The sequence below is a fragment of the Oncorhynchus clarkii genome, chromosome 13 (genome assembly GCF_045791955.1).
Source record: "Oncorhynchus clarkii lewisi isolate Uvic-CL-2024 chromosome 13, UVic_Ocla_1.0, whole genome shotgun sequence".
NCBI classification, from domain to species: Eukaryota; Metazoa; Chordata; class Actinopteri; order Salmoniformes; family Salmonidae; genus Oncorhynchus; species Oncorhynchus clarkii.
In genome coordinates this window covers 26459840-26485185 of record NC_092159.1, presented here as the reverse complement: position 1 = coordinate 26485185, position 25346 = coordinate 26459840, and the positions used below count along the sequence as shown (strand labels likewise).

The following is a 25346-nucleotide window of genomic DNA, read 5'->3' as shown; positions in this document are numbered from 1 at the left end:
AATGATGCTGAATGGGTGTAGACAAAGAAGAGCTCTCCAGTAGGTGTACCAAAACATTCAAGGGACATTTTCTCAAAAGAGGGGTTACAAGTTTGTCAACTGTCAAAGCATAATTACTTCCCCATTGTTCCTCGACTGTATCATTTACAATTTTCTTGCTCTGAGTCTCTACTTTTATCCAATATAAAAAACAATACATAAGACCAAATTGAGGCGGTAGGTCCCAAATGTCATCTATCATGAGTGATGACTGCTGAGATGTGCAAAGTCATGCTTTCATTTACAACCACTAACCTAGGCGCCCCCTATTTGGTTGCGCTTTGTTTTTGGTACTTTTAGTTTTAATTTATTCCATCGATGTCTACAGTGTGTGTGAATGCATTGTGTAATCTTGAATATGTAAATCACCTGAGGTCTGAGAAAGGCGCCATACAAATATTTAATTAGTCATTTTAATTGCAGAATTAAAAGATAGCTTTACGATGTAGGACTCAAAGTAGTGTCACTGGCACCGGTTGGTACTAAGAGTACAGAGGTGGAACCTTTTTGAAACTTAATTTATTTACAATGCTGGCCTACTCAAGCCAAACCCAGACGACGCTGGGCCAATTGTGCGCAGCCCTATGAGACTCCCAATCGCTGCCGTTTGTGATACAGTTTGTGTTTGTAGTGACGCCTCTAGCACTGAGATGCAGTGCCTTAGACCGCTGCGCCACTCGGGGACTTACCGGAATCATCGTAGCTGGGAGGTTTCATGTCTCCTTGGTTCAACTCTGTTCCATATTTGAGCTTGTGGTATTTTGACCTGAGGGTAAAAGGAAAAGAGAGGAAGGAAGAGAGAAAAAGAGAGGGATAGAGAAAGAACGATAGAGAGGAGAAATAAATAAAAAGCTTTAATGATAAGGCAGCCACAGTGATTTAACAGCTCATTAATGATCTAACAGAAGATACAGTCAACAATGAGATGGTTATCTGTAAATTAACTGGCTTCACACATATATTTGAAGAACTCTTGTAAATGGCATATATTATTATATTAAGAACAGGTGGGAGGGATGCTACGCAGGGGGAAGAAATTAATTAGTTAATTCACTGGGTTGAAATTAATCTAAACTTAATGGTGGATATTAAGCCAATAGGTTGTTTTTTTTGCACAAGATTGCCCATGCCCATATAGCACACAAACTATACTACATATTTAAATAAAGGTAAAAATAATTTAAATATATCTATCTATCTATATATCTATATCTCTAATATATATCTATATATATATATATATATATATATATATATATATATATATATATATATATATATATATATATATATATATATATATATATATATACACACACACACACACACACAGTCATATGAAAAAGTTTGGGCACCCCTGACAATTTCCATGATTTCCATTTATAAATAATTGGGTGTTTGGATCAGCAATTGTATGTTGATCTATCAAATAACTGATGGACACAGTAATATTTCAGTAGTGAAATTAGGTTTATTGGATTAACAGAAAATGTACAATATGCATCAAAACAAAATTAGACAGGTGCATAAATTTGGGCACCCCAATAGAAAAATCACATCAATATTTAGTAGAGCCTCCTTTTGCTAAAATAACAGCCTCTAGACGCTTCCCATAGCCTCTAATGAGTGTCTGGATTCTGGACGAAGGTATTTTGGACCATTCCTCTTTACAAAACATCTCCAGTTCAGTTAGGTTTGATGGTTGCCAAGCATGGACAGCCCACTTCAAATCATCCCACAGATTCTCAATGATATCCAGGTCTGGGGACTGGGATGGCCATTCCAGAACATAGTACTTCTTCCTCTGCATAAATGCCTGGGTAGATTTTGAGCAGTGTTTTGGGTCGTTGTCTTGTTGAAATATCCAGCCCCGGCGTAACTTCAACTTTGTGACTCATTCTTCAACATTATTCCCAAGAATCTGCTGATATTGAGTGGAATCCATTGCGAACCTCAACTTTAACAAGATTCCCAGTACCGGCACTGGCCACACAGCCCCACAGCATGATGGAACCCCCACCAAATTGTACTGTGGGTAGCAAGTGTTTTTCTTGGAACGCTGAGTTCTTTTGCCGCCATGCATAACGTCCCTTGTTATGACCAAATAACTCAATCTTTGTTTCATCAGTCCACAGCACCGTATTCCAAAATGAAGCTGGCTTGTCCAAATGTGCGTTTGCATACCTCAAGCGACTCTGTTTGTGGCGTGTGCGCAGAAAAGGCTTCTTCCGCATCACTCTCCCATACAGCTTCTTCTTGTGCAAAGTACGCTGATACACAGTGACACCATCTGCAGCAAGATGATGTCGTAGGTCTTTGGAGGTGGTCTGTGGGCTGTTTCTGACCGTTCACCATCCTTTGCCTTTGCCTCTCCGATATTTTACTTGGCCTGCCACTTAACAAGAACTGTGCCTGTGGTCTTCCATTTCCTCACTATGTTCCTCACAGTGGACACTGACAGCTTAAATCTCTGCGATAGCTTTTTGTAGCCTTCCTCTAAACCATAATGTTGAACAATCTTTGTTTTCAGGTCATTTGAGAGTTGTTTTGAGGCCCCCATGTTGCCACTCTTCAGAGGAGAGTCAATTGGCCACCTTAAATACATTTTCTCATGATTGGATGCACTTGTCTATGAAGTTCAAGGCTTAATGAGCTCACCAAACTAATTGTGTGTTCCAATTAATCAGTGCTAAGTAGTTACAGGTATTCAAATCAACAGAATGACAAGGGTGCCCACATTTTTGCATAGCCGATTTTTCACATCTGATTTAATTTCATACAACTTAATATTGCTACACTAAAAATCTTTGTCTGGACAAAACCCCAGTATTCAGCTTTTATTGGAAAATGAATGGCATGCCACTGTGATCATTTTCTGTGACGACAGAGTAAATTATTATGCAGCCTTAGAGGGGTGCCCAAACTTCTTCATACGACTGTATGTATGTATGTATGTATGTATGTATGTATGTATGTATGTATGTATGTATGTATGTATGTATGTATATATATCATACATACATACATACACACACACTGGGGCAAAAAAGTCTCAGAGTATAAGTAATAATAATAATAATGAGTAATAATCTAAATGAAAACTGATCCCAGATCAGCACTCCTACTAAGACAGGCTTTATGAATACAGGCCCTGGATGGGTGCCCTCTTGTGAAGATGCGCTTATATGAGAACTTCTACTTGGTTAGCTAGACTGCGACTTGACTTGGTGTCACTCAAACATTGAATCCCTACAAACAAAGGCCATGAGGTGAGAGGATTAGGTGAGTGGAGTGCTGGTAATTCTATAAGAGGATAAGACACTGAGGGGATGATGGATTACTTTAAAAATACCATCACCACCATCATTGTCTTAATCAATATCATGGTAATTTAACTCATTTGTTTTTCAAATCGTTTACATAGGGATTTATAAATCAAAACATTGACACATCGAATGGAAATAATGGAAAAATTGATGTAATCAATTTATCACTAGCCACTTTATATAATGCTTACATACCCTACATTACTCATCTCATATGTATATACTGTACTCTATGCCATCTACTGCATCTTGCCTATGCTGTTCGGGCATCAGTCATTCATATACTTTTATGTACACATTCGTATTCTTTCCTTTACACTTGTGTGTATAAGGTAGTTGTTGTGAAATTGTTAGGTTAGATTACTTGTTAGATATTACTGCATGGTCAGGAACTAGAAGCACAAGCATTTCGCTACACTCGCATTAACATCTGCTAACCATGTGTATGTGACAAATACATTTGATTTGATTTTGTAAAACAGTTAAGTGCATCTTATGCTAATTTCCAGTGATTCTTTGCATCATTATCCTCATTACCATCATCAATATCATCATCACTTACTTACAGCCCCAAAAACTAAAAAAGGTCTCTTTTTGTCAATAACAGTATTACCAGGAGAGGTCATTCAAAACAATCTTGGATCACTTTTGCACTTCCCCCACTAATGGTTAAGGTACGGATTGGGGGAGGGGAAGCTTAACCTAGATCTTTACCTCGGAGAAACTTCACCCCGGAGAGCACCAGAGGTACAAAAAAGTAGTCGAAGACTACTCGCAATGTTGCATCTGTTTTTTTTCTTCCAGACTATGAAGACAGGATAAAACTGTTTCTCCAAAATAAATCCTATATCACACTTGTAGGTGATGTCATGGCGATGTTGGCTAGCTGAGCTCATGCACATAAACACATCATCGGGTGTAAAGGTAATCTTGTGCCGAACTGCGCATGTGCAGGCTGCCAAATCAAACGCACTCACTCGATATAAAGTCGTTTTTGACAAAAGTAAAAACTTGTCAGTTTGTCACTTTCACAAAGCTAGAGTAATAACATCTTCAAATAATTTAGGACATTGGCTCGAATCTAGGTTGTGCCTTTAGATTTCAATAAAATGAACAACTAAAAGGAAAAAAAAAATCACTTCTCTCATTGACTTCTTAAACCCCAAACCCCGGCCTGGTCTACCTAGTCTGCTTCGCAAGCGTTCCCGGAGGTCTCTCGCATCTGTTTTTTTTCTTCCAGTTATCGTGCGCGACCACAGATTATCCATTAAATTGACCAGATACCTTAAGTGGCCACTCTAACAATGAAAATAAATGTCTTAAAAATGGAAGGCAGTTAACCTGGGTACCCGTCTCTTTAGCGAATCCACTCCCTGTCGTCATGTCCCAGAGACTACAATTCCAACCACAAAACATCTTATACAACAACTTGTCCAGCTAACAGTAAAATTTTGTTTTTGTTATAAATTCAAATTCTGCTATTTGAGGCTCCACATGTTGTCATGGAAAATGACAACATGTGGAGTGAACAACAACCAATGAGAGACTCCGCTGTAAATCCAGCACATATTGAACATTGAGATTGCAGAATGGGCAGTCTTTTTGGCAATGACAAGGAGTGGTATGAAGTGGAACATTAGCTAAAGAGACTGGTATTCAGACTAGAAGAGAGTCGGGAAGAGGCAAGATCAGGTGTGGGACCATTCTAGCCAATGAGAGGGCAGATATGCGCGTGAACAACAGGCACACCGCCGATAAAAAAACTTTATATCAGTACACTCATAACCTAAGCACTACAAAACGTATATTCAATGCATTGAGAAGCCTGTGTCCATCGATGCCACATATAAAGTTTCATACAGATCGTGTCAGAAGAGTAGCGTTTTAAGTGTTTATCACAAAATAAAAAATGGTGGAACATCCATCATTGAGGACCTTGTGGCAAATTTGTTCCTTGTAAGGAGAGGGACCAATGTACTGAATTTCATGACTTTCTGTCAAACGGGCTGAGGGGCGTGACCTTTTAAAGTTAGCATTTTCAATATCTTATAGCGCCACCATCTGGCCAATCAGTGTAATTTTGTAAATGCTGAATCTCTATGGCAAGATGGATCATTACACCGTTTCCTCAAAATCGGGTTAGTGCTATCTGAGATATCGCATGTGACTAACGGACGGACACACATCCACAGTCCCCTCCCCGATTTCATTGTGGGGGAAACTAAAAATGAAGCCTTCTTGCTAACCATGGGGGTGACCTTGTCTGCATCCCAAATGTCACCCTATTCCCTAGTGTACTACTTTTGACCAGGGCCATTAGGATTCTGGTCAAAAGAAATGCACAAATGTTGGGATTAGGGTGCCCTCGACTTTGTCACAGTCCAAGAGTTACAGCCCGGTCCCAGATCTGTTTGTGCAGTCTTGCCAACTCCAATGATTTTACATATTTATTTTTTGTATTTATGACTGCCTACCCCAGCCAAAACCGGACGACGCTGGGCCAATTGTGCGCTGCCCTAGGTGACTCCCAATCACGGCGGGTTGTGATACAGCCTGGAATCGATCCAAGGTCTGTAGTGACGCCTCTAGCACTGAGATGCAGTGCTTTAGACCGCTGCACCACCCGGGAGCCCGACATGACAGAGACCATAGGAGTTGGCAAGACAGCACAAACAGAGCTTGGACTGGGCTACAGGGGTGGATCTTAGTAGTCTAATGTAATTTCCTCGAATCATCTCCTCTCATTCATCTGCAATGATTTGTACACAGGGAACAGGCAAACGTAATATTGTGGATGCTTCTCTCAAACTAGTCAATATGTTTACTCTCTAGTTCTTTCATTTTAGTGCAGAACGCAGATGAAGGAACTGAAGAAGTACTTCGGCATAAATCAAAATATGACAACACTACGTACAGTAGGTGCAACCTTATACAGATACAGAATGCAATGTTAGCTTGCATTTGTGCATCTGTACAGACCGATTTGAAATAAACTGTAGGTTGGATGCTCAAGGTTTCTCCTACATGGAAAGGCAGAGGGAGAAACGTATAAGACCAGTCAAAACTCCGAATGATGCAGAATGACTCATGCTCAATTGAGTGGGAGCAAGGGAGAGAAAGAGAGTGGGAGCAAAGGAGAGAAAGAGAGTGGGAGCAAGGGAGAGAGAGTGGGAGCAAAGGAGAAAAAAAGGAAAGTGTGCAAAAGGGAATTTTAAGAATGTGAAATGTCAGAATAATAGCAGAGAGAATGATTCATTTCAGCTTTTATTTCTTTCATCACATTCCCAGTGGGTCAGAAGTTTACATACACTCAATTAGTATTTGGTTGAATTGCCTTTAAATCGTTTAACTTGGGTCAAACATTTCAGGTAGCCTTCCACAAGCTTCCCACAATAAGTTGGGTGAATTTTGGCCCATTGAGCTGGTGTAACTGAGTCAGGTTTGTAGGCCTCCTTACTCACACACACACCTTTTCAGTTCTGCCCACACATTTTCTATAGGATTGAGGTCAGGGCTTTGTGATGGCCACTCCAATACCTTGACTTTGTTGTCCTTAAACCATTTTTACACAACTTTGGAAGTATGCTTGGGGTCATTGTCCATTTGGAAGACCCATTTGCAACCAAGCTTTAACTTCCTGACTGATGTCTTGAGATGTTGCTTCAATATATCTACATCATTTTCTTTCCTCATGATGCTATCTATTTTGTGAAGTGCACCAGTCCCTCCTGTAGCAAAGCACCCCCACAACATGATGCAGCCACCCTGACAACATGATGCAGCCACCCCCGTGCTTCATGGTTGGGATGGTGTTCTTCGGCTTGCAAGTCCCCCCCACCCCCAAACATAACAATAGTCATTATGGCCAAACAGTTATATTTTGGTTCATCAGACCAGAGGACTTTTCTCAAAAAAGTACAATCTTTGTCCCCATGTGCAGACGCAAACCGTAGTCTGGCTTTTTTATGGCGGTTTTGGAGCAGTGGCTTCTTCCTTGCTGACCGGCCTTTCAGGTTATGTCGATATAGGACTCGTTTTACTGTGGATATAGATACTTTTGTACCGGTTTCCTCCAGCATCTTCACAAGGTCCTTCGCTGTTGTTCTGGGATTGATTTGCACTTTTCGCACCAAAGTACGTTCATCTCTAGGAGACAGAATGCGTCTCCTTCCTGAGCGGTATGGTGGCTACATGGTCCCATGGTGTTTATATTTGCGTACTATTGTTTGTACATCATGAACGTGGTACCTTCAGGCATTTGTAAATTGCTCCCAAGGATGAACCAGACTTGTGGAGGTCTACAATATTTTTTCTGAAGTCTTGTCTGATTTTTTTTGATTTTCCCATGATGTCAAGCAAAGAGGCACTGAGTTTGAAGGTAGGCTTTGAAATACATCCACAGGTACACCTCCAATTGACTCAAATTATGTCAATTAGCCTATCAGAAACTTCTAAAGCCATGATATAATCTTCTGGGATTTTCCAAGCTGTTTAAAGGCATAGTCATAGTATGTAATAGTATGTATGTAAACCTCTGACCCACTGGAACTGTGATAAGTGAAATAATCTGTCTGTAGAAAAATTACTTCGTAGATGTAGATGTCCTAACAGACTTGCCAAAACTATAGTTTGTTAACAAGAAATTTGTGGAGCGGTTGAAAAACGAGTTTTAATGACGCCAACCTAAATATATGTAAACTTCCGACTTCAACTGTAGGTTTTAACTATCCAAACCACATGACCAGTCAAAGCCTCCCATGTAGCCAGTCTAGTCTAATCCGCAGGTTGCCTAGTAGTGTGTAGCAGAGAAAGACCCTATTGAATTATTCTAGATGTCCATTATGCAATTATATGGTGGAAGAGGGACGTGACGCCGTGCTGCATTACCCATGATAAGGTGTGAGCAGCACATGACTGTGGGAATGTGGTTAAAGGGGACACGGCGCCGCCTCGGTGCTGCGTTTTCCCACAATGTGTGTGTGCGCGCGCGTTTAACATGTGACATAATTCTGTGTAGGGGACAAGAGGTTACGATACCTATTCCATATTATGTTGTGTTACAGCCTGAATTAAAAATTTATTAAATATATTTTTCTTACCCATCGAAACACAATAGCCCAAAATGACAATTAAAAAACATGTTTTTAGGAATGTATTGAAAATAAAATATATAAATATCTCATTTAAATAAGTATTCACACCCAAGTCAATACTTTGTAGAAACACCTTTGGCAACAACTTTGAGTCGTCTTGAGTCTATGTGCAAAACTGATCTGGATTTGGGGATTTTCTCCCATTCTTCCTTGCAGATTTTCTCAAGCACCGTTAAGTTAGATGGGGAGCGGTGGTGAACAGCAATCTTCAAGTCTTTCCAGTTTTTCAAATGGGATTCAAGTCTGGGCTTTGGCTGGGCCACTCAAGGACTTTCACATTCTTGTTCTGTAGCCATTCCAGTGTTGCTTTGGCTGTATGCTTGAGGTCATTGTCCGGTTGGAAAGTAAAATCTTCGCCCCAGTCTAAGGTCATTTGCACTCTGAAGCAGGTTCTCGTCAAGGATTTGCCTGTATTTGGCTCCATTCATTGTTCTCAGTCCCAATTTAATCAATTTTGAATTCAGGCTGCATGGGTCAAGGGGTATGAATACTTTCTGAAGGAACAGTATGTGATGGGATAAAATAGTAATGTCTCAATGCTAATATTTCCACAGTGTGTGTGTGTGTGTGCGCGTCATGTGATACCACTGAGGCAGTGTTCCTCAATTCTGGTCCTGGGAAACCACTGTTTGATTTTCCTCCAGTAAGATATCAATTTACAGTATACAGTGGTTCTTCCTTTAAAAGTTGCATCGTACTGCAGCACAGAATTCTATGGCATATTATTTAAGTGTCAGCCACTGTCTACATTAATGCTAGTAAGAGTTAGTTTGACCACCAGAGGGCAACTTTGAGAAGCATTTGACAGTTTTTAATATAGGCTGTACTAGGGAATTTAAAACCTTTTTTGTAAGAACATAGTATATGGAATAGAGTAAGAAATGTATCTTAATTTGATTAATATAATGGACTTAAGTAAAGGCTCTGTAAGATATAAAACATTTTCTTCTTCATAACATTAACCATGTGTGTTCTCTTGTTTTGTACTGTTCAGCAGTTTCGACCCAATGATTCGTCTAACAAATAAATCCAAATGGGTTTTGCAGTTCTTTAAGTACAACTTTAGTATGACTGACGCCTTTAGTGAGCAGTCTAAATGTTTTAATATGTTAGAATTTCGGCCCTCCGAATTCATATTCATTATATAAATACACCAATGATTGATTTATCAAGACCAGTCCCCATGCTATGTCATTCAGTGATATTTATTCCCATAGTAATTCCTTATGGATCCATTAATATATTTAAAGTCCCTAAACTCGGCAAGAATCTATTGTCCTGCTGATAGTTGAAATAAACATCTACATTTTGAAAGAGTATTTTTACCACTATTTTATTTACAAAAGCATAAAGATGTTGATGAAGAAATACTGTACCGTATATGCTTTACCCGATATTTTGCGATTGCATGATGTTTGTAGTTAGAAATGTAAAACTTTAGAGTACTTAATACATTGTTAGTTGGGGGGATTTTTCACAAGTAGCCCAAGCTATAATGAAGCAAAGCTGACATTGGTTGATTTGAATACTTCTGACAGCCAAAATTCTAACTCCACCCATAACTTTTGGACTTTTAAACATGCCCAGAAGGCATGGTTGAAGAGTCCATTGCCCTGCTGATAGCCCATAATGGAAACGATGTTTGCACCCATAGGTTTTAGGCCTGCAGTAGGTTATAATAATCCATGCCTTCTGGGAATGTTTAAAAGTCCAAAAGTTATGGGTGGAGTTAGAATTTAGAATAGTATGTATGTATTGCCCGCCCCTACCATAAAGACTGAAGGTGTGGTGTAGTTGAGTGTAATGTGGTCCTCACCTCTCCTGTTTGAGGGCATACTCCAGCATCTTGATCCTTCTGACCAGGTCCTTCTTCAGGTTCTCCTGGCCCTTCCTCTCACCCTGCAGGAAGGCTATCTGGGCCTGGAGGAGAGAAGAGCGAAAAGGTCAATTTCCTGAAGAAAAACATGTGTTTTTGCTTCAGCTGAGCTATCTTTTTATGGCAGTGTAAGTTGTAGTGGTAGTAGTGATTGCAATAGTAGTAGTAATAGTACCAGCAGTAGTATCAGTACCAGTAGTAGTGACTGTAGGTGTTTAATTCAAGGTGAACATTAGACCAGAAGAGACAAAAGACGGTATGTATGTAAGTAGTGGTGCACCGATACGCAATATTTTCCTTGCCAAAACAAAAACAATACCGATAACCAATATTTACAATTTTAGCAGCCTTTTAAGCATTCTAGTACAGTTAAATAGTTAGCACACACACACACAGCAGTCTAAGGCACTGCATCTCAGTGCAAGAGGGGTCACTACAGTCCCTGGTTCGAATCCAGGCTGTACCACATCCGGCCGTGATTGGGAGTCCCATAGGGCGGCGCACAATTGGCCCAGCATCGTCCCGGTTTGGCCGGGGTAGGTCGGCACTGTAAATAAGAATTTGTTCTTAATTGCCTAGTTAAGGTTACACCACACAAACAAGTTATTTTGTTGGCATTTACGTACAGTGGGTTCTCCTTTAAAAGTTGCGGCACACCTTGCGGGCTGCTGCAGCATTCTGCGGCACGTTATCTAATTGACAAGTCATTTTTTCTGTTAATGCAAGTTATTGCTAGTTTGACCACCGGAGGGCATCTTTGAGATGCGGGAAACTGGGGTTTAAATCACCCGACAGGAAGGAAGGAGTAGGCTGTCCTTGTAAATAAGAATTTGTTCTTAACTGATTCCATATGTGTTATTTCATAGTTATGTCTTCACTATTATTCTACAATGTCCAAACTTTTGACTGGTAATTATTATGGTGTTTCTATTCCATGAAAAATGAAAAACCCTCTGGGTTTCTGTTAGGATGGAACGGAACATATGGCGCTGGATAACATGATGGTTGGCAGTACAGTACTGGGCTATTTAGCTAAAGAATCCCTGTGTCGTGCGGACCTGACGAGAGACCGGGGTTCCATTCCAAGACGGGGAGGAAGGAGTACTGATTACATAGTTGTCATGTCTTCACTATTATTCTAAAATGTAGAAAATAGTAAAAAGAAAAGAAAAATCCTGGAATGAGTAGGTGTGTCCAAACCTTTGACTGGTACTTGCTTAAATAGATTCATATTATGGTGTATCTATTTTATTACAAACGAAAAAACCTCTGAGTAAATTCAGACCTTTTCGCTCTTGGAGCACACACTGGACGTTCAGGCCGAGGGGCAGGGTTGATTTGAGTGTTCTGATCTTACAACGGCAGTCAAGCACACAAGCGAACATTGGCTTGCTACTTCCAGACACAAATGAGACCACTCTGACCATTTTACTCACCCTAGCAGAGATGGTTAGGTCGTTTTCATGTTAACCAGAGCGTTGGTGACTAACTGTGCTGCTGGAAACAATTTAATTACACTTTTATTTTTTACGTTTACAGACACCGGCCATTTTCGGGTTCGAAACCTGCTCCCTGCTTGTTTCATTTGAAGTCGTGCACAATTATCAGTTTATTATTTGGTTCATATTGCCCATTCATTGCCAGTTAGAGACACCGAAGTGCATTGGGAACCAAAAGCATAATCAGTGCTCTAACTCCCCTTGGTTGTTAGGGCAAATCTGGTCGGTGATAGGACGTTTTTTTCCCCCCCTCACACCTAGTTGGGCTATTAGACTATTCTTTAGTAAAGGTTGAATAGTCCATTGTTCAGCTATTAAAATGTAGATATTGCCAGATGTATGCTCACTGTACAAGGAACAGGTCGTGGAAGCTTTATTGCTGGCAAAAATGTCCACAATCAGAGGTAATTAAACTGTTGTGTTATTTTTCCTCTCTGCCTGTAAAAAAAAAACTTAAGATGTCAGCTGCTAATTTTAAGACTTACACCAGAAACACGCAGCCATTTTCACTGGACTATCAAGCCCCTGTTGCTGCTAAATGTATAATCACTAATACACATGTTTATTTTGAGCATTCCAGATTCAGCAGGTGGAGGACCTGCTTTATCAGGAGGATAATCTGGAAACACTGACAATGGGGTCACTGTTACTGACATCCCATGCCCCGTCTACTGAGAATCTTGCTGTGCTGCAACGTCATGTGAACCCTACCACTGACTTCTCATCTTTTGGTAAGGACATATACATGCACGCTCTTCATTTAATTATGAGTCTCCAGCGTTTTTAGGTGCAGTCCTCCCACACTACGTAGGATATTGTTTTAGCCAAAGTGCCACTTTTGATAATGGCAAACATTTGTATTTTTTGGAGGAGGGTGAAATGATAGCAGGCCCAGCTATCAAAGTGAGAGAGTAGGCTATTCTGGATAGAGCATGTACTTTTGTGTAGTCTATTTCGTGTGAGGTTCTCTGTCCTCAGATACAGAGAGCTGTGAAAGCCTGTCTGCAGTTTAAGAGGTACCAACGAAGAGCAGTGGTTCTCAGTCCTGGTCCTGGGTACTCAAAGGGGTGCACATTTTTGTTTTTGCCTCAGCACCGCACAGCTGATTCAAATGATCAACTCATCAAGCTTCAAGTGGTATTTATGTATTCATTTGTGATGCTATCCTTGATAAGATCCATCTAGCCAATGTTATCATGATTTGTTATAAGTCTTATTAAAGAGACGCTTTACATTGAAATAGAGAGATGTCCCAGAGTCCCAGTCCCAGAGTTAATGATCCAAGGTCAGTTCTGCATTTCACCTCCTGATGATTATGATGACTGACTGTGTTAGAACAAAAAAACAAAACAAAGCTTAATCATTCTCTCTCTCTATTCATCTGTCTCTCATCTACAGGTATGTTTTTTGTTTTTTTTAATTTTACCCCTTTTTCTCCCCAATTTCGTAGTATCCAATTGTTGTAGTAGCTACTTGTCTCATCGCTACAACTCCCGTACGGGCTCGGGAGAGACGAAGGTTGAAAGTCCTCCGATACACAACCAACCAAGCCGCTGCTTCTTTAACACAGCGCACATCCAACCCGGAAGCCAGCCGCACCAATGCGCCGGAGGAAACACCGTGCACCTGGCCACCTTGGCTAGCGTACACTGCGCCCAGCCCGCCACAGGAGTCGCTGGAGCGTGATGAGACAAGGACACCCCTACCGACCAAGCCCTCCCTAACCCGGGCGACGCCAGGCCAATTGTGCGTCGCCCCACGGACCTCCCGGTCGCGGCCGGTTACGACAGAGCCTGGGCGCGAACCCAGGACTCTGATGGCACAGCTGGCGCTGCAGTACAGCGCCCTTAACCACTGCGCCACCCGGGAGGCCCCCTACAGGTATGTTTTGATGTGAGTGAGGAAGCCAGTCCCGTCATCCCCACCTCACCCGCTCTTAAGATAACCTTCGGACCGACTGGGAGTCCAAGTCTGGTTAGGAGACACTGCAAAAGACACTATGTAATTGTGATGAACTGAGAGAATATTAGGGTAGCACTGTAATTCATTAATAATATGCTGTCTTCCCTGCTCCTGTTTTACCATTTTCCTTTGTCTTCTACACCTCTCTCCCCACCCCCTCTTCCTTCCTCGTTTTTTATCATGTCAAGCAAAGAGGCACTGAGTTTGAAGGTAGGCCTTGAAATACATCCACAGGTACACCTGCAATTGACTCAAATGATGTCATGGCTTTAGAAGCTTCTGATTGACATCATTTTCTGGAATTTTCCAAGCTGTTTACAGTCAATTTAGTGTATGTAAACTTCTGACCCACTGGAATTGTGATACAGTGAATTATAAGTGAAATAATCTGTCTGTAAACAATTGTTGGAAAAATTACCTGTGTCATGCACAAAGTAGATGTCCTAACCAACTTGCCAAAACTAGAGCTTGTTAACTAGAAATTTGTGGAGTGGTTGAAAAACAAGTTTTAATGACTCCAACCTAAGTGTATGTAAACTTCCGAATTCAACTGTACATGCAGACACAGCATCACTCAAAGAATGGAGTTTGATACACTTGGTGCTGAATATGACTGAAAAAGAATGTCTCAGAGATTCGTACCTGAACCGCACCTTTATTTGCCAAGGAAAAGTACATGATCAGTGAATATATTCAATGTACAGGCTACAATGTGGGGATCTCATGCGTGGTAATAACTACAGTACATGTATAAAGGACTTGCATCCCTGGCACAAAGTTATTACATTCTACTCAATCCATAGGCTTCATTAATGCCATTCAGACTTGAAGTCGATACAACAACTGACAGCTGAGTTAAAAAATATATTTTCTTTATTTCACCAGGTAGGCCAGTTGAGAACAAGTTCTCATTTACAACTGCGACCTGGCCAAGATAAAGCAAAGCAGTGCGACAAAAACAACAGCGCAGTTACACATGGGATAAACATACATAGTCAATAACAGAATAGAAAAATCTGTATACAGTGTGTGCAAATGAAGTAAGGAAGTAAGTGGAGAGGTTCATAGATTGGTATGAATATTAGTTCAGAACCTAAAGTTTTAGGGTCCATACACAGATCAGCCTCACACTGTAGCTAGCTACACATCCATAAGCATACAGTTATTTTTATCCTCCACTACACAATAAGCAAATAAATAGTTGGGTAGCTAAACGCAGCAAAAAAAGAAACGAAATCGAAATCAATCCCGCTCCAGAGTACAGGCCTCGGTGTAACGCTCATTCCTTCGACGATAAACGCGAATCCAACCATCACCCCTGGTGAGACAAAACCACAACTCGTCAGTGAAGAGCACAGTCCTGTCTGGTCCAGCAACGCTGGGTTTGTGCCCATAGGCGACATTGTTGCCGGTGATGTCTGGTGAGGACCTGCATTACAACAGGCCTACAAGCCCTCAGTCCAGCCTCGCTATTGCGGACAGTCTGAGCACTGATGGAGGGATTGTGTGTTTCTGGTGTAACTGGGCAGTTGTTGCCATCCTGTACCTGTCCCGCAGGTGTGATGTTCGGATGTACCGATCCTGTGCAGGTGTTACATGTGGTCTGCTACTGCGAGGACGATCAGCTGTCCGTTCTGTCTCCCTGTAGCGCTGTCTTAGGCGTCTCACAGTACGGGCATTGCAATTTATTGCCCTGGCCACATTTACAGTCCTCATGCCTCCTTGCAGCATGCCTAAGGCACGTTCATGCAGATGAGCAGGGACCCTGGGCATCTTTCTTTTGGTGTGTTTCAGAGTCAGTAGAAAGGCCTCTTTAGTGTCCTACGTTTTCATAACTGTGACCTTAATTTCCTACCGTCTGTCAGCCTTTCCACAGGTACATGTTCATTAATTATTTATGGTTCATTGAACAAGTATGGCAAACAGTGTTTAAAACCTTTACAATGAAGATCTGTGAAGTTATTTGGATTTTTACAAATTATCTTTGAAAGACGGTTTCTTTTTTTGCTGAGTTTGTTACTTCAGCTGCATTGTATGGCAAATATAAGGCAAGCCAAAACAAATTGTACATTCAATTTGCAGTAAATGCTTTAGCTAGGTAGATTCTCTCAGGAGTACCTAAAAGATTAAACACCACAAATTACAAATTCATACTCAGGTGTTATGACATAACTTACTAAATCGCGATTTTCGTAAATGAACCTCGACAAAGAAATATGCACAAACAATTCTCTCTTCATTAACTAACATATTCCTCTCAATTGTAAATTTTTACTTGACTCGTTATGACGTTTTAACTACTTACATTTGCTTCCACCGTAATGTTTTGTCAGCCATCTTTGCTGAAGAAAGTTACCAGAGATGGGTGGCTCGAGTCAAATTCGTCAATGGAACCACTCGATATGATTTGTCATATAAAAACCTTGAGACCCAAATGCATAACAAGTGCTCTAACTCCCCCTTGTGGAAGTCTGGAGCAATGAAGCCGTGACGCTCCCCCCCAGATCAATCTACACATAATGACAAAGCAAAAGCAGGTTTTTAGACATTTTTGCAAATGTATTAAAAATAAGATTTACATAAGTATTCAGATCCTTTACTCAGTACTTTGTAGAAGCACCTTTGGCAGCGATTACAGCCTCAATTCTTCTTGGGTATGATGCTACAAGCTTGGCATACCTGTTCATCCCATTCTTCTCTGCAGATCCTCTCAAGCTCTGTCAGGTTGGATGGGGAGCATCGCAGCACAGCTATTTACAGGTCTCTCCAGAGATGTTTGATCGGGATCAAGTCCGGGCTCTAGCTGGGCCACTCAAGGACATTGAGACTAGTTCTGAAGCGACTCCTGTGTTGAGGAGTGCTTAGGGTCGTTGTCCTGTTGAAAGGAGAACCTTTACCCCAGTCTGAGGTCCTGAGCACTCTGGAGCAGGTTTTCATCAATAATCTCTCTGTACTTTGCTTCATTCATCTTTCTCTCGATCTCGACTAGTCTCCAAGTCCCTGACGCTGAAAAACATCATCACAGCATGATTCTGCCACCCCCATGCTTGGCATTCAGGCCAAAGAGTAAAATCTTGGTTCCATCAGACCAGAGAATCTTGTTTCTCATGGTCTGAGAGTCTTTAGGTGCATTTTGGCAAACTCCAAGTGGGCTTTCACATGCCTTTTACTGAGGAGTTGATTTCTATCTGGCCACTCTACCATAAAGGTCTGATTGGTAGATTGCTGCGGATCTGGTCGTCATTCTGGAAGGTTCTCCCATCTCCACAGAGGAACTCTGTCAGAGTGACCATTGGGTGCTTGGTCACTTCCCTGAACAAGGCCCTTCTCCCCCAATTGCCCAGTTTGGCCGGGAAGCCAGCTCTAGGAAGAGTCTTGGTGATTCCAAACTTCATCCATTTAAGAATGATGGAGGCCAATGTGGTTTTTGGGACCTTCAATGCTGGAGACATTTTTGGTACCCATCCCCAGATCTGTTCCTCGACACAATCCTGTCTTGGAGCTCTACGAACAATTTCTTCAACCTCATAGCTTGTTTTTTGCTCTGACATGCACTGTCAACTGTGGGACGTTATATAGACAGGTGTGTGCCTTTCCAAATCATGTCCAATCAATTGAATTTACCACAGGTGGACTCCAAGTTGTAGAAATATCTCAAGGGTAACCAATAGAAACAGTATGCACCGGTGCTCAATTTCGAGTCTCATAGCAAAGGGTCTGAATACTTTATTAATAAATTAGCAAAAATGTCTAAAAACCTATTTTCACTTTGTCATTATGGAGTATTGTGTGTAGATTGAAGATGATTATTTTTTTTAAATGTATTTTTCGAATACGGCTGTAACGTATCAAAATGTGGAAAAAGTCAAGGGGTCTGAATACTTTGCAAATGCATTATACATATAAAGTGGGTAAAAGTGTGTAAACATTATTAAAGTGACCAGTCTTCAATGACTATGTACATAGAGCAGAAGTCTCTAAGGTGCAGGGTAAAGTAAGCGGGCAGTAGCCGGCTAGAAAAAAATGATTAAGGTTCAGGGCAGGGTACTGGCCAGAGGCTGGCTAGTGGTGACTGTTTAACAGTCTGATGGCCTGGAGATAGAGGAGTATGCACCTGTACTGTTTCCACCTTCTAGATGGCCGTGGCTCCGGGGGCTGGGTACACCTTCAGTTAACAGGGCAAATAAAGCCTGTGTGTGGGTGTGCATACAATAAACCAATGTTTAGTAATCAAGACCTAAGTACCAGTGACTCGCTCAATTCGGAAGGGGTCAGATGACGCAGAAGCTATGCCACAGGACTGTTTTGCTAGGACAGACAGGAATATGAGAGCTGCCGCTTTCAAGGAGCGGGACACTAATCCGGACACTTATAAGAAATCCCGCTATGCCCAAAGACGAACCACCAAACAGGCAAAGCGTCAATACAAGACTAAGATTGAATCATACTACACCGTCTCTGACAGTCGTTGGATGTGGCAGGGCTTGCAAACCATTATGGACTACAAAAGGGAAACCCAGCCTCGAGCTGCCCAGTGACACAAGCCTACCAGATGAGCTTTATACCTTTAATACAAGCTTCAAAGCAAGCAACTCTGAAGCATGCATGAGAACACCAGTTCTTCCGGACGACTGTGTGGTCACGCTCTCCGTAGCCGATGTGAGCCAGACCTTTAAACAGGTCAACATTCACAAGACCGCAGACGGATTACGTTTACTCCGAGCATGCGCGGACCAACTGGCAAGTGACATTTTCAACCTCTCCCTTACCGAGTCTGTAATACCTACATGTTTCAAGCAGACCACCGTAGTCCATGTGCCCAAGAAAGCAAATGTAACATGCCTAAAAGACTACCAACCTGTAGCACTCAGTCAGTAGCAATGAAGTGCTTTGAAAAGCTGGTCATGGCTTACATCAACACCATCATCCCGGAAACCCTAGACCCACTCCAATTCGCATTACGCCCCAACAAATCTAAAGAATACGAAATCTCAATGCAAGCCACACTGCTCTTTCCCACCTGGATAAACAGAACGCCTATGTGAGAATGCTGTTCATTGACTACAGCTCAGCGTTGAACAACATAGTGTCCTCAAAGCTCATCACTAAGCTAGGAACACCTCCCTCTGCAACTGGATCCTGGACTTCCTGAAGGACCGGCACCAGGTGGTAAGGGTAGGCAACAACACAACTGCCACGCTGATACTCAACATGGGGGCCCCTCTGGGGTGCGTGCTTAGCCCCCTCTACTCCCCGTTCACCCACGTCTCCAAAACCATCATTAAGCCTGGTTTGGCAACTGCTCGGCCTCCGACCGTAAGGCGCTAGAAGGTAGTGTGACAATTTACATCCACTCCTGCCTTTGTTTTTACACTGCTGCTACTCACTGTTTATTATCTATCCATAGTCACTTTACCCCTACACACAGCTACAAATTACCTCGACTATCCTGTACCCCTACACATTGACTTGGTACTGGTACCCCCTGTATATAGCCTCATTATTATTATGTAATTTTCTTGTTACTTTATTTGATTTGAGTATATTTAGTAAATATTTTCTTAACCAACAATGCAGTTCAAGAAATAGAGTTAAGGACTTGTTAGTAACATTTCATTCAATCTAACTTAATTTTACCTTCAACTCAATGTTATGTTGTAACAAGCCATGAATCATATCCTGAGCCTGTTCAGACTAGCCTGATCCCAGATATTTGTTTGTGCTGTCTGGCCAACTTGGAACAAACGGTTTTGGGACCAGGCTATATTTGTGGCAGGCTCTAAGGGTCATGCCTCTAAAGCACTGTGGCTAGTGTACATTTAGCTTGGGCGGGGTGAGCCCCCCCCATACCCCTGGCTTTGCTGGCATGGTGGAGAGAATGCAGATGAGACGCTTGTTAATTAGGTGATAAATGTCTTCCCTGGTCAGTGTCAAGCCAGGCTGGGCCTTCCTCTTTCTCTCTATCCCTCTTTCACTCTCTGTCCCCATCTCTCTCTCGGTCTCCCAGTGGGTCTCTGGATGCTGCCCTCTCCTGCTCGCTTTCCTTCTCTCTCTCTCTCTCTCTCTCTCTCACTCTTTAGCCTTTCCGTTTCTATCTTTCTCTAGCCGCCTCTCACTCAGTCTCTCCCCATATCTCTCCTTAACTCTGTCCCTCAATCTCTTTCTCTTGATCTTTTGCAGTCTCTCAGCCTCTCCATCTATCGCTTTAAGCCTTCTGGCCTGATTCTAGGCATCCCAGATAGCACAAGCCACCTGGGAAAAGGAGGGGGGGGGGGGATTCCACGCATATAAAACCCAGGCTGGCTCCCCTCATCGAGGACGTGCGCAGACTGCACTCGTGACTCGTTAATGAGAGACGTCTTAAAATACTCCATCTGTTAATCCGATTTAACGACAAAAGCGACATTTCAAAATGGTGTTCACTGACTGATATGACGATACTAGCATAGCTGTGGGAAAGAGGGGAAAAAAAAGGTGAATAATCTTAATATAGAGGCTAAAATGGACTTCTTAAGTGCCGATGCTCAAGTGATGCAATTCTGCGCCAGTGAACACATTCTAGTAATATATGCCATTTAGCAGACGCTTTCATCCAAAGCGACTTTCAGACATGTGTGCATACATTTGATGTATTGGTGGCCCCGGGAATCGAATCCATAATCCTGGCATTGCAAGCGCCATTCTCTACCAACTGAGCCACACAGGACCAGATGGTAAGGAGAGGCTGGATTGGTTGGTGCACATGGGCCAATAACGCATTACAAAATGATGACGCTGTGTCAACATGACATACTGAGGTGCCCCGGTGGGTAAAAGTACTGTACCTGCGGTAGGCATTGTGATTCAGCTTTGGTATAAATGTTTCCCCAAAAATGCCTTGCTCCCTTTCCCCAACATCTGCTCCTACGCGTCTCTTTCCCAGTTCTCTCCGCTTAAGAATGCACATCTTCCATTGCCTTAAGCTTCTCTCTCTCACTGCCAGTTTTTGTTTGCGAGACAACCACAGTTTCCAAATGGAGTGGTATGATGCGGCCAGCTCACACGCATCCAAACACAATCGCAGCGGGGAACGCCACCCCGACCCACCCTCCCTCCCTCCATAGCCCTGGGGACACGGCCCAAAATGCAACAATGCCCTCTTTTCCTCTCTCCAAGTAGTCACTGTCAATTTCCCCTCTTAAAACAACTCAAGACACAGCCCTAGCCCCTCCACGCTAACTTAGCTGCATTACCCACTCTCATTTCAAGGCAACGTTTCAACTAAACTCATTTTCTGTGTGGTGGAGGATGGGAGTTTCCCCCCTTACTATGTAAAGTGCTTTCAGCTCTGGAGAAGCACTATATAAATCCAATAATTTATAATGAATTATTATGTAGTTAGCATCCCAGTTGAAGTCAGTAGGAGGAGTTACTTTCATCCCTTCTAACAATAGCGCATCTCCTTGTTTTGATCATTCTTCCCGAACCATCATCACTCAAGACAGGAGCTTTCTCGTTTTGTTTTGTTTACCTCAGCATGGTTTGAAGCTACACAGCGAGGGCCAACAGCTCAGTGAGAGCCTGCATGAGCCACAGCAGTTAGCGCAGTTAGGTCGGAGGCTGACCCAGGCAGAGGCCTCTGGAGTGATGTCACAGTAGGCCTTGTCTTAAGGCTAATTTCTCATAATTTTCCACCTTTTCCTTATACTTGGCTTCTTGTATTTGTTTGTGTACGGGGAAAATGACTGCCAGCTGACGTTTTAAGTATGTGAGTGAGAGAAAGCGAGCCTGTGTGCGCATGCATGCATACATGTTTGTGTGTGCTAGTGCAAATGTGTGTTTGCTCAGACTTCTTAATTCTAAGCTTGTGCCCTGATTATCCAGCAGTGACTTAACTAGAGGGAATCTGCTGTGCCTTTGAGCGCATTGATCCGTTGTCAAAGTGCATTTCCAGGCAATTGCGTGCTTCGACTGAAAAAACGCTAAGTGTACAAATTATTTGGGGGCAAACTTTATAACAAGTAGCCCAAAGACGATTTAGGCATAGAGAATTCCAAATTATTTCAAAAAGACAGTAATAGGCACATTACTTTCAGGCAAACTGAGCTCTCAACATTGTATTAACCAACTATTGTGAGAAATAAAATAATATCCTATAGTCATTATCCAGTTTGTGAGTCTTGTGATGTTGCCGCTTCTTGCCAGTTACTACCATGGCTGCTCGGAAATACAGCACAGCTAATTCTGATCATGCCCCAGTATATAGAAATGTTCTTATACATAGTGTACAAAACATTAGGAACACCTAATGGCGGCGGCAGGGTTGCCTAGTGGTTAGAGCATTGGACTAGTAACCGAAAGGTTGCAAGTTCATATCCCCGAGCTGACAAGGTACAAATCTGTCGTTCTGCCCCTGAACAGGCAGTTAACCCACTGTTCCTAGGCGGTCATTGAAAATAAGAATTTGTTCTTAACTGACTTGCCTAGTTAAATAAAGGTAAAATAAAACAAATATTGGGTTGCACCCTCTTTTGCCCTCAGAACAGCCTCAATGCGTCAGGGCATGGACTCCACAAGGTATTAAAAGCATTCAACAGGAATGCGCTGGCCCATGTTGATTCCAATGCTTTTGACAGTTGTGTCAAGTTGGCTGGATTTCCTTTGGGTGGTAGACAATTCTTGATACACACGGGGAAACTGTTGAGTGAAAAACCCAGCAGGGTTGCAGTTCTTGACAAACTCAAACCAGTGCTCCTGGCACCTACTACCATACCCGTTCAAAAAGGCACTGACATCTTTTATCTTGCCCATTCACCCTCTGAATGGCACACAAACACAATCCATGTCTCAATTGCCTCAAGGCTTAAAACTCCTTCTTTAACCTGTCTCTTCCCCTTCATCTACACTGATTGAAGCCGATTTAACAAGTGACATCAGTAAGGGAGCATAGCTTTCACCTGGATTCACCTGCTCAGTCTGTCATGGAAAGGGCAGGTGTTCCTAATGTTCTTGGTGTATGACGTTTCATCCACTAATAGAAAAGTGTCCCAGCATTCAACTTCACCCACATGATGATACTAAGCCTGCCTCCCTGGCAATCTAATGTGCAAGGTTACCAAGGCAACTGACAAGTTTTTTTTGTGGAGGCAGAGGCACAAGGCAGACGAGCAGGTCTTCCAATGATAAGCCACCGTCTCTCTATCACCACTGCTGTAGGAACAACTCAAAACAGCAACAGATTCTAAAATATCTCATTATGTCATAGTTGAGTCACTGATCTAGTTAGACGACTTTGCTAGAAAACAGTAACCCAGAAAATAAAATCCTTGGGCACATGCTCCTGCTCTGTATGGATTCAGGAAGCCCCTTTGTTGAGGCCTTAGTATTCTAGTTATTTTAAAGTGACTAGAGAAAGCCATCCAAAAGTCATCTTCTTGATTAAATTAGGCCTATATAACACTTAAATTAAGAACCATGGTTTACTGCTCCTAAAAGGTGTTATATTAAACGTTTGCCTGTGGGGCTCTACCAAAAGAGGGTCCCCTAAATGGACAAAGATATTGTCCATAGATTATCACATTGGACAGAAAGGGGCACATCTCCCCACACCCATGTGTGAAAGCATATAGCTGTGCGCTTAAAGTAAAAAAATGGATTACTGAAAAAAAACTCTTGGCCCTAGGGTACTTGCACAGGCTTTGTCTCATCCTAAAAAAGAAAACAAAGAGTATGCTGGCAGTGGGGCCTTCATGTGGAGGTGCCTTCGCCTACATGCAGGAAAACTGGGTAACCCACTTGTTAAAAATTCCCTTCGTCTTGTTGCTGCTCTACATGAAGGGACGGAAGTAGCAAACATTTGAATGACAGTCTGATTCATATCCTTCCAACAGTCTTTGTGCCTTTTGACATTTCATTTAAATGAAAAGACTGATAGACTGCGTAGAGCAGTGTTCAAGTTTCTACTTGACGTGCTTCTTTATACGTTATTCATCATAAGGAGATTTGTGATAGTGTATAAAAGCTGACCTACATGCATTGGAAAATAGCCCAAAGCATAGGAAGCATAGTAGATCTTGGATTGGGGCTGGATGCATAGTTGATGACGAGGGACACAGAGTAAATGGGCACAGACTAGTGACATTCTAATGATCATCACCAGACAAGCAGAATGAATCCCAGAAGAATCATGACATTTCTGCTGCCATATGGGTTACGAAATATCCCTGGGGTCATTTCCAGCTGGGCACCTGTCGTAACCTGTCATAACCAGCATGTCAGCCCCACCTCCTGTGTGTATAGTGCAAGACTTTAGGTTGAATCCAGTGCAGAGGCAGTACAAGGCAGCCCTATAATGCTGTTTGGCTAACACGACATACGTCATCCAAACTTCTAACTGGTGGCAATGAGTAACCCCTCCGCCACATATCTATTCCAGAAAGTCAGGGATTTTCAGGATATAAAGTGAGCAGTAACAGATTCCTTGGGGGGTGGGGGGGTCCCCCTCATCAAAATCTGGAGCAGATGATTAAATCGAGAGAGTGGGGAAGGAGGGAAGAAGAGAGAGAACTAGAGGGGAACAAAAGGATGTGCCGCGCGAGAGAGGAAACAGTGCATGACAAACAGTAGCTTACTCAGGTACATCAGCTCTAGCTCGGAGGCAAAGCCATCACATTCAGTTTTAAGTATTGCAGCAGGTACAAAAAGCTTACCCCAAAAAGACCATGCCTACATTTGTACAGTCGGTATACAAAGTCATATCTATAGGCCTACATGTGATAAATACAAACTAGTTTAAAACTAAATGAAACCATTTGGCAGTGGGCTGAGGACCAGTAACCTTAGGGCAATTCCAAGGGAAATACGCTTTGACTCGGTTTTATCACTTTAAAATGTATGCCAAACAAAAAACCTTTTTTTCAAAAAAGGTTAACCAATCATACAACTCTATGCAAAATTACTACTTTTAACAACTTAAATTGAAGAATTTACAAAAACTAATTTAGCGGAAGAACTTAACACTTAAATATCTGCTCCGAATGACAAGGCACCTTGAGTTTGAAAAAATATATAATTTTGGTTATTGAACTAAATTAAGTGAAGTGGATTTACACCTGGTGAAGGAATTACAGTCGTGGCCAAAGGTTTTGAGAATGACACATTCATTTTCACAAAGTCTGCTGCTTCAGTGTCTTTAGATAATTTTGTCAGATGTTACTATGGAATACTGAAGTATAATTACAAGCATTTCATAAGTGTCAAAGGCTTTTATTGACAATTACATGAAGTTGATGCCAAGAGTCAATATATGCAGCGTTGACCCTTCTTTTTCAAGACCTCTGCAATCCGCCCTGGCATGCTGTCAATTAACTTCTGGGCCACATCCTGACTGATGGCACCCCATTCTAGCATAATCAATGCTTGGAGTTTGTCAGAATTTGTGGGTTTTTGTTTGTCCACCCGCCTCTTGAGGATTGACCACAAGTTCTCAATGGGATTAAGGTCTGGGGAGTTC

At 42.1% G+C, this 25346-nt stretch overlaps 1 protein-coding gene across 4 annotated transcripts in view; it reads right to left on the bottom strand.

Annotated features, from left to right (window-relative positions):
- Positions 1-25346, bottom strand: part of LOC139424724 (striatin-like) — a 94865-nt gene that overhangs the window by 30354 nt on the left and 39165 nt on the right. For all 4 annotated transcript variants that reach the window (XM_071176823.1, XM_071176825.1, XM_071176824.1 and 1 more), the window contains exons 2-3: positions 10335-10438; positions 729-805 (exon numbers count right to left, since the gene is read on the bottom strand). In XM_071176823.1, the coding sequence (XP_071032924.1) occupies positions 729-805; positions 10335-10438 (181 nt within the window). The remainder of the gene's footprint in view (positions 1-728; positions 806-10334; positions 10439-25346) is intronic.